Source organism: Rutilus rutilus (genome assembly GCF_951802725.1).
Source record: "Rutilus rutilus genome assembly, chromosome: 13".
In the NCBI taxonomy this organism is placed as follows: Eukaryota; Metazoa; Chordata; class Actinopteri; order Cypriniformes; family Leuciscidae; genus Rutilus; species Rutilus rutilus.
In genome coordinates, this window is record NC_140218.1 from 37,822,501 (window position 1) to 37,833,271 (window position 10,771).

Genomic DNA, 10,771 nt, shown 5'->3' on the forward strand with positions numbered 1-10,771 from the left:
TATGCATGCCAGACAAGTAATTGGCAATGTCACTTTGTAGAGACATACGCATTCATACGCACATGCCTATAGATTAAACACGTAATACGTGTTATATATATTAATATATATATTATTATTATTGTTACAATGACAGAATTCAACCCATTCACACAGAAATAATATGCACCTCAAACCAGAGGTTCCCTTCATACCCAGTTCTTCTGGTGATAAAATGTGTATTTTGTGTAAATATTATGTCATTGAAATACATACTTATTGAAGAGGTTGAGGCCGATGCGGTATTGTCTCTTCCGCATTAGGTCGCTGCTGAACGCCGGAGAGTCCCAGCTGTTGCGAGTGTCTTTGTGGTAGGTCTGCTTGCTGAGATTATCTCGAGATGAGGATTCTGAGTTTATTGTGTCAATGGAATTTGAATTGCTGTTTAGACTGTCGTTGTCTCCATCTGAAAAGTCTGATTCTGTCTTGCTCTGCCGGTTGCCGTTGGTGGGAAGGTGGCTCTCCACCTGCCGGTGTCTAAGGGGCTCTTCGTCTTGAGAAAGCAAGGGAACTCTGGGAGGTAGTCCATGTGAGATGTTTTCGGGACTGGCCTGTGGTCCTGCTACGGTTCGTTCGTGGTTATTTTGTGGCTGGCCCAAGCCATGGCTTGTATCTGCTGAGCTGTCATTGGGAGGCTCAATGGTCAACAGGGGTAAGTCCATACAGAGCTGCGGCCCCTGGCACTCGAGGGACGGAGGGCTCCTGTAGCTAGTGTCCCTGTCCTCCTTGTCCTCCTTGGCCCCCATGGACCAGTACTCCTGCGAGGAGCCGCCGGACTGCTCAGACTGGGTGCTGGAGGGCTGATCAGCGGAGCAGGGAGGCTGGACCGGTGGAGAGAGCTCCTCTTCATCGATGAAGAGTGTCACGTCACAGATCTCATCCAGCTTGTGCTGCTCATCAGGCTGAGGGAGCTCATCTTCCTGGCGCAGACCAACTGCTTGTTCAGGCTGGATCTCTTCTTTGCGTAGACTACGGCAGTTCAGTGCATCGTCAATTGACTCCGCCAGTGACTTTACTTGCCTTGAGAAAGTGTCCTCTAGCTCTGTGATTGTATCTGTTAAATCGTTTTGAGGTTCTGGGGCCTCCAGGATAACAGGAACCATCTCTCCGGCTTGTGCCATGGCTCCTGCTTGGCTGGTCTCCTCCAGGAGAGACATTTGCTTCCCCTCAAAAAGAGAGCCGTGGACTTTCTCGGCTCCTTCAAAGGAAAACTGCATCCTCATGTTGGACAAAAGAATCCTGCGGGACATGCGGTTCTCCGACATACAACTCCGGAGGCGTTCAAAGTTCTTGTTCATTTGGTGTCGGCGGAAAGCTGTCTGGATGGTGCGTGCAGCATGGCAGGTTATGAAACGGCCCCCGTATTTCCGCTCAAGCATTTCCACCTGGGAAAACCAGGAAATATACCTTTTAGATGGTATCACAACAAAGTGATTAGGGTTAATTAGGGTGTACAACACACATAAACAATAGTGTTTAGAGTTAAACAAGATGAGACCAGTTCCAAACACAACATTAGTGATACTCATGACTGCGGAAACTACAAAATGCAGTATATCTGGTCCAGTACTAATTAGCCATGACAATGTACCTTCTTGTCCTGCAGGTCTGTGGAGAGCTCATAGCTTTCAGAGAGGGAGCGTGAGCGTTTGATGGCCTCCTCCTCGGCCTGCTTGCGGAGGATGGACTGAGAGTGTTGTAGTTTGGGTCGCTGAGGGCGCTGTGGGCCCGGCTGGACGCTGTGGCTGGACACTGAGCCCTCGGACTGCTCAGGACTCAAGGAAGAGCTGTGCGGGACAGGGCCACGGCCATATCCTACGCTGGAGTCCAAGGAAGGGCCAGGCTCACTGTTTTGAATATTCCCCTCCACACTAGACAAGACAAGAAAGCAAGACATGTAATACACATTGACATGGTACAATGGGTTTCAATTACTAACAAGGTTTGCAAGGTTCTCATGTTTGCAAACTTTCTGCTGGCTTCAGAGCATGTGCTTATTTACGCAATAACCTCTGGTAACACTTTATTTCGAAAGACCACTTTTGACATTCTACTAACTTTGCAACTACATGTCAATGGCAGTCATTAGAGTATTAGTAGACTGTCTGCTTAATATCTGCTAACTCTTTATTTTGATGCTCCAGCAAACATTCTACTGACTATGCAAGTACTTATACTGTCAACTCATTCTAACCACAACCCTAAAAGCTAACCCTAACCTAACAGTCTACTAATACTCTAATGAGAGTTAGTTGACATGTAGTTGCAAAGCTACATTATAGTTAGTAGAATGTCTAAAGTGGACCATCAAAATAATGTGTACCCTTCTTTCTTACCCTTACAATGTTGATGCATCCCTCCAAGTGTACAGTCATTTGCAGATCTCCATGTCAGTGCTTCCCAAACCTGTTCCTAGAGGCACACCAACTGCACACATCTTCAAACTCTCACCTGACTGAACTCATCAGCTCATTAGAAGAGACTTCAAGACCTGAAATTGATGGGTCAAATAAGGGAGATATCCTAAATGTGTGCTGTTGGTGTGGCTGCAGGAACAGGGTTGGCAAACACTGCTCTGTGCTCTCTAAAGATGCACTCGTACCCAAGATCTTCAAGTTAAACCGAGTGTCCCATTCCGAGTACCAGCTGAGATATAAAAATATACTAAATATACTTAACTTCTGTGATTACATTTTCATGCTGAACCTTTCCCCCGAGGCCATTCACACTAAACCTGTTTTGGTTTGAACCAGAAACATCCGTCTAGCGTTAACAATGTAAAAGCAGCGCAGTGTAAAGCAAGATCAGCTTCAGTGATGTCACACCTGTCAGATCAGTCTGTGGCACCATGCAACTATTAGAAGGTAGTTAGAGAAATCATGCTGTTTATTGCCTCACTGATCAGAAGAATAAAAGATTCCCCTCCTCATTTGTAGAATAAGATGCAGTGTTTCTGATGGTTTGCATTCAACACTTGTGAGATTATTGCTGATTACATATTAATAATAAGTCTTGATTTCCGCTCTGTTAATATTTAAACAGCACATACGGCCTGATTTCCAGGACTAAGGAATGCATCAACATTATTATTGCTCACACTTGGTCCTGCACTGTTTGTCCCCGAGGCCTGGAGGAGAACACAAATCATGCAGCTTGTGAAGGAGAGCTGTGTTACTTTTCCAAGCAATCAGACAAAACAATGGGCTTCAGTTGAGTAATGGACAAACCAAAATATCAGAGCTATAGTCTAGCTTGGGTCTATTTGCATTTGATCCAGTAAGCAACTACTTAATAACCTCCCAGAATCCTCTAGCCACCAAAAGGAAACCTAGCAACAACTTAGCACTGTGTTGGAGAGTTTGCACAGGTACAAGTCGTTTTTTTGGTGGAAATGTATAATAAATTCACATCAATATCCAACAACTGAGGGGGAAAAGTAAGAATATATAAATGGATCAATTGAAACACCCTTCTAATAGCAGACTTGTTTGAAAATCTTCAAGAATCCCAGAGAACAACTGAAACAAGCATTTATGGTAAAATTACATTTTGTTTAGAGGCCTAACCAGAACAGATTCATTCAAATTCTATTAAATATATTGTAAGTGATCCAGTTTTCTGATGCTCTGCACATCTATCCAGCACAAGTAACAGCAAACCCGTTTACACTGCAAGTCAGCCATGTGTCCTACAGTATATTTACATGATTTTAGACCACAGTAAGAGCATATATCTTCCATATTTACATGAACATTACTCACTAACTCTTACTCTCTGCAGTTTTTCGACGTGAATGTCGTCCAAAGAAAGATCTCCTGCCAAAGAAGTCCAGTTTCTTCTGCTTATCTGCAAGTTCAAAGGTCAGCTCAGTTTCCCCAACATAGCCAAAGTCTGCTCTGATGAAACCAATCATTTACAAACCAGCACATCAGGCTTGACGTAGAGCCACAGACTCGCTTGCATGAAAATCGATTGTTCAAATCAAGTAGAAAAGAAACTTCCTTCAACAACTTCCTCCTTCAGGTCTGCAGTGCCGTCATGCCTGCAGTCACATGCACTCTGAACAAACAACAGTAAACAGACGGCAGAGGCGGGCCTAATGTAAACCAAGCACACCTTTTTATGCAATCAAGTGGAGTACAGTGGACTGTGTGCACAGCTATTGTGAAGTACTGACATTAGGCTGTTCTAACTAATCAAAAGACACACTAGTGGTACTTCATCCTTAAATACACCTTCAGTCTTCCTTTAAGTTACAACCATCTTTGATTACAAGCCTTCAGTTTAATATTTTGTTGATCAGCTTAACAGAATGGTACCAAGCTAAATAAATGGCTTCCATAAATATACAGGTAGCCTAAGAATAGCATTAGTAAGTAGTGGTGGTGTTGAATATCAATGCTGGCTATCAGACTCCACCTTTCAATACCTCATACATAACATGTCAATACAAGTGCGGTACAGGATTGTTTATTCCTAATTATGATGTATGTCAGCATATTATAAAAGGACAACAGTGACCAAGACAGCAGGACTAGTGCCACGTCCACAAATACACACTTACATGTCCACACGTACAGTACATGCAGTCATGGTGAAACTCACAGTTCTTGCATAATGTCTCTAGAGCTGAATCTCACGCACCATCTGTCCTGCAAGCACTGCCACGTTCCTCTCGCGCGGGCGGCGAGTCTAGCTAGCACAAATGCCAGCGCTCAGTGTGGAAAGCATGTCATATGAGTGAGGGTGAGATGAGGAACAACAGTGTGCAGTTACTGATGATGATTTCTATCGTGTAAGAGATGACTGGAACATGTACCATGTAAAGGATAACGATGCAGCATCCAAAGTATTATTAAGGGAAATTTAGTTGATAATTTAGCTGTTTTAAATTACACAAATGACCACAGACCCTGTCATTCGTTGACCAACTTGTGTCGCTTCATTTTCAGCGAGAGCTGGTCCAGTGTTTGGTGACACGCGTGACACAGAGAGTGCTCATGATTCCCACAGCTTACACATCCTCCATCCTCATCTGAGCAATCTGTGTCGAGACTACGGGACAGCTCCCATTTTCTCAAAGCAGTTTCTTATCATCTGTGTCAAAATTAGCTGGAGAAACTCTATGGCCATTATGTGTATCATATTTTAAAGGGTTAGTTCACCCCAAAATGAAAATTCTGTCAGTAATTACTCACCCTCATGTCGTCCAAACCCGTAAGACCTTCGTTCATCTTCAGAACACAAATTAAGATGTTTTTGATGAAATCCAACACTTTCTGATCCCTCCATAGACAGCAACGTCATTGACACTTTCAAGGCCCAGAGAGGTAATAAAGACACTGTTAAAATAGTCCATGTGACTACAGTTGTTCAACCTGAAAGCGATGATTCGGAGTAAGATCAACCTAGGGTCCTTTGCACCATGACCTCGAGCTAAACACCCCCCAGAAGCCTTTATCCCTTGGTTTAGAGATATCAGCCGGATGGCTTAGTGCAGGCGCTAATGGATCCAAGGTTGTATCTGGTAAATTACCGCACTAATAATGCCCAGAATGGACCAAACTTCTACAGTAGCACAAATAGGTTCTGTACTCATAAAACGAGGCATTGGAAAGTTTGTAAGTACATCAGGAGTTTATTTAAATAACACTTGCCTGACGGCTAATGCTACCGCTAACCCGGACGTCGACGTCACTTCCGCGATTTGGGAAAAGCGCGTAAAAGTCCTGGCAGAAAGCCAGTATATCCAATATTTTTTATAATTTTTTTTCCGAAGTGTTGACAACTTAGTGTTAACTAATAATTGTTGCAAACTGGTACTACCAACATTAATGCATTCCTGGAACTGGGCGTCGTTACACTACATCCTTATGCATCGCTTTCTGCCAGGACTTTTACGTGCTTTTCCCAAATCGCGGAAGTGACGTCGACGTCCGGGTTAGCGGTAGCATTAGCCGTCAGGCAAGTGTTATTTAAATAAACTCCTGATGTACTTACAAACTTTCCAATGCCTCGTTTTATGAGTATGAGTTTACTCCGAACCATTCCTTTAAGGTTATGAAGCGACGAGAATACTTTTTGTGCGCAATAGGGCTGCCCCCTAATAGCTGACTAACCGTTAGTCGACTAGAAGAGGCTTGGTGGACTAAGATTTTATTAGTCGATTAGTCCTGGAGAAAAAAAATCCACAGAAAGTGGTGAAATCACGCAGGCTGTGACTGACGGATCGTTAACAGCAGGAAATCCAAACATTCGCCTATCGTTCATCGACCTCAAAGATGGCTTATCACTTGAAAGTAGCAGCAACTGCACAAGTCCACTCGCTCTAATATTAACCTAAATGTGGCTATTATTGGGGACATATCCAAGTGTTTGTGTGGAGAGCGCGCGCTTACATGACATACAGGCGCCGGTGCATCACTTGCATTTAAAATACTCCATCATTTTTGGTCATACAGGTAAGAGTAATGCAAACTGTAACTCACAATAACAACAAAACGTTGTGCTTTTGTAAAATAATGCTGCTTTCTGCCGTATCGGTCTTGAACTTGAGCGCATCACACGAATAAACAAACTCAAAACAGAGAACAAAGCCGAACAGGTGTGGACTACAACAGGTCGAGAGTCTAGTTTATGTGGACTTACTGCACTGAAAATGTTCAGCTGACTTAATCAAATTGTATGAACTGAACGTTTTTTAACATGAACTGAACTGAAAATTTTCAATGCAACAATCAACACATCATTTTTAAGTTTGACCTCCACACAGAAGGCTTTTAAATGCATTAGAGTCGTTTTTTTGTATGGATTGCATTTTTATCTAGTTATAAGGGGAACAATAGTGAACTTCAAAGTGCAAGACAAATGACATGTGTTGCTGCTTAAACAGCTCACTCAGCATGTAGAGTCACTCAGTGTGGAAATGGGCAAGGAATAGTGAATAAACTAAATGACTTTGGTCCTCTGATAGATGGTAAAGTGCGACACCTGTGCGGTTGCTTTGCTGTTTCTTACCACCACAATATATTTTTTAAGGCAAGAACTGGTGTTTTAGTGATATTATGAACATTACATTCAGGGATATTCAGAATGTGAAATATTGCTAAATGTAAAGGCCACCAAACACGTGTCGCACCATGTACCAGGGGACCCGTGTCCTCTTGTGTGGTGAGATCACTATAACATGCACACGCTGCTGCTGCTTGAGTTAGCATGTACACTTTAACCTGTGTGGAAATGGTAATGGAATGGTGAAAAAAGGTCACATCTAAATGAACTGATCTTGTTCAAGTCAAAACATCAATTTATACCAACAAAAAACTAAGTTTTATGGGTTAAATCAAGCAGAAATAGCTCTTTAAGGAAACTGTAGTCTGTGTGTGTGTGTTTGTGAGTGCGTGTGCGTGTGTCTATGTGTGTGTGTGTGTGTGTGTGTGTGTGTGTGTGTGTGTGTGTGTGAGAGTGTGTGCGTGCGTGTGTGTGTCTGTGTGTGTGTGTGCGCATGTGTGTGTGTGTGAGTGAGTGTGTGTGCGTGTGCGTGTGTGTGTGAGTGTGTGTGTGTGTGTGTGCGTGAGCATGTGTGTGTGTGTGTGCGTGCGTGCGTGTGTGTGTGTGAGTGTGTGTGCGTGTGCGTGTGTGTGTGTGTGTGTGAGAGTGTGTGCGTGCGTTTCAGTAAAGTCATTCCCCATCACAGGCCACAGTAAAGAGGAACAGCTGTTGTGTGATTGAGGGGAAGATGAAGAACAGTGTGACATGACATCATTTCCTCTTCAGGTTTTCATTACGGTACACAGATAAAAGCCCTACAGTCTGAGTCGAGTTTCTGACAGTAACTCAAGAGTGGCCACCATAAACACTAGATGCTTTCCACCAGAACACAGTTCTATTGTCTTGAATATTATTAAAGTGAACTTGTACCCAATCCAAAATACCAACAAAGTAATGTTTTAGAATTTGCCATTTTTTGTTTTTGTCAATAGTCTGTTCAAGGAAATATTCTTTTTGAGTCTCACATGAGCATCCAGACTGAATGTAATAAACTGTGATAAATGTGTGTGTGTGTGTGTGTGTGTGTGTATGTTCCTGGTTAACCCTTCTTTATGGGGACCAAATGTCTCCACAACGACATTAATACCAGTCATCTTTGTCCTTGTGGGGACAGTTTTGGTCCCCATGAGGAAAACAGCTTATAAATCACACTGAGTGATGTTTCTTTAAAGTGTAAAAATGCAGAAAGTTATGTGTGATGGGTATCTGTGTATATGTGTGAGTGTGTGTGAATCTGTGTGTGTGTTGTGTGTGTGCATGTGTGTTGTGTGTGTGTACGTGCATGTGTATGTGTGAGTGTGTGTGAATATGTGTGTGTGTGCTTGTGTGTGTGTGTGTGTGTGTGTGTGTGTGTGTGTGTGTGTGTGTGTGTGTGTGTGTGTGTGTGTGTGTGTGTGTGTGTGTGTGTGTGTGTGTGAGTGAAACATCCCCTCTGGGTGTCTGACAAATAGCAGGAGGATTCCTGCATTCCAAGTGAATAAGGTGGATGAGAAAAGGGGCAGGAAAAATCTTTGGGAGTTTTGGTAATGAAGAGCAGACTTCAGCCGTGTGTGTGTGCGTGTGTGTGTGTGTGTGTGTGTGTGTGTGTGTGCATGCCGGTTGTCTCAAGTGGATTTCCATATGTGCCTACAACACGCCACAGACCAGATGACCCATTTGCAGTTTTACTGTAGACGACAAAACCAGAGTCAAACACAACATCACATATAATACACACAAAGACCCCAAAAACTATTTGTGGCCACAAAGCCACATTTAAAAGTTAATTAATTTTGAGAAGCATGTATGATTATGTACCATAGTGTTGTAAGCCAACTATAGCTACTTTTCATTCAGACTGAATTCATGACTTCATTAAATCTGAACGTAGTGTAACATGAACGCTGATAAATGATCAGGTGCGTGTTTATATGTCATAAGCTTCAAATCGGACTTGATGTTTTTGCCATGCGCACACTCCACAGATACTCAGAGTCTGCCACTGTGTGCCCATGATAACCACTCTTCTATACTGCTTCTGTTACAATCAGATTTGGCCAATTCATTCTGGTTAAATGTGAGTCTTTTATTCCGACTGTGCTACTAGTCTGATTTCCATCAGATTATTAAAGGAACACGCCGACTTTTGGGACTGTATCTTATTCACCGTATCCCCCAGAGTTAGATAAGTCCACACATACCCTTCGCACCCACCGCTAGCCTAGCTTAGCACAAAGACTGGAGGTAAATGGCTCCAGCTAGCATACTGCTCCCAATAAGTGACAAAATAACGCCAACATTTTCCTATTTACATGTGGTTTGTATAGTCACAGCGTGTACGAATAACAAGGTCACATGAGACACAGCCATCTTCTAACCGTACACATACTGGGGACTATATTCTCAGAAGACGAAGCCCTGCTACTTTACCTCCAGTCTTTGTGCTAAGCTAGGCTAGCTGTGGGTGCGTCAGACAGAGTTACGGCACGCACGGAGATGAGAAGGGTGTGTATGGACTTATCTAACTCTGGGGGATACGGTGAATAAGATACAGTCCCAAAAGTCGGCGTGTTCCTTTAAGGTCCATGTAAACGCAGATGCTGACTGTGACACTGTTTGTTTTGTCAGACATTAGTAAGAACTGCAGCTGTGTTGTGGTGAACTCTGTTGTGTGTGAACGGACTGATCTGCTTGACACCGGTGGCTTAAAGGGGTCATATAATGTACATGCACTTTTACAAGTTGATTGTACTGAAATGTGTGTTGGCAGTGCCTGTACACAACCACAACCAGCAGTTTTTTTTTTATGTTTTCCCGTCTCAAATCAAGCCGTTCGATTTTGTGACGTCACACGGTCAGACGCCCCTCCCACGATTGTTGATTGACAGCAGCGTTTCAACACAGACCTGCCCTCGCTCGTGAGCGAGCTGTCAATCATCATAGTCTGCGCGTCATTGTTGATACGCTGGAGCACTGTCTAGTGTCTATGAGCAGAATGGCGTCTCAGCGATTGTGGTGTTCTGCTCTCGGGTGTAATAACGAACACAGTCATTCTAATGTTCCTAAATCTGAACCGCTGAAGACACAGTGGCTGAGTTTGTTTTCGAAGGGAATATTCCCCACGATCAACGTCAATGCTTTCATGTTTGCGCGAATCATTTCACACACCAGACTGCTTTACAAACGAGGGTCAGTGTAAAGCTGGTTTTGCTAAGAAGCTGCTCCTGAAAAAAGGATCGGTACCAACTATTCGTGTTCCTGCTGCACCTCCAGAAGAAGAAGTGAGTGTAACGTTTTATTAACCTTTATATTAATATTTATATTAATCTTTGCAAATAGCTTGAACGCTTCATGATGAATGCGGCTGTTTACACTCAGGGTACATTACGGCATGTTTTCTATGTACGACGTTCTCAATATAATTCATAATCCCACGTTTATAATGAACAACGAGTTATGGTTATTGTGTTATTGTGTTACAAACGGTGTCCGCCCAGAACAGAGGGGCGGGGTCAGCAGAGCTCATTATCATTTAAAGACACATGCACTGAAACGGCGTGCTGAAAACAGAGCTGATTTTGACCAGGTAAAATTAGTGTTTTCTTACAATACTAATGAGAATTTTTAATTAAAGTATATTACAAACTTTTAATTTAGACCCTAAAGAATCATATTAGCTTGTACAAAAATGGCATTATATGAC

The 10,771-nt window shown here is 43.0% G+C and overlaps 1 protein-coding gene across 10 annotated transcripts in view; it reads right to left on the bottom strand.

Annotated features, from left to right (window-relative positions):
- iqsec1a (IQ motif and Sec7 domain ArfGEF 1a) overlaps positions 1–10,771 on the bottom strand; it is an 88,311-nt gene that overhangs the window by 23,386 nt on the left and 54,154 nt on the right. For 6 of the 10 annotated variants that reach the window (XM_084429144.1, XM_084429146.1, XM_084429153.1 and 3 more), the window contains 2 exons: positions 1,631–1,910; positions 256–1,424 (listed from right to left, as the gene is read on the bottom strand). In XM_084429144.1, the coding sequence (XP_084285270.1) occupies positions 256–1,424; positions 1,631–1,910 (1,449 nt within the window). Of the gene's footprint in view, positions 1–255; positions 1,425–1,630; positions 1,911–3,800; positions 3,916–4,603; positions 4,701–10,771 lie in introns of those variants that run through there. The other 4 variants (XM_084429151.1, XM_084429150.1, XM_084429152.1 and 1 more) reach the window with 4 other exon arrangements.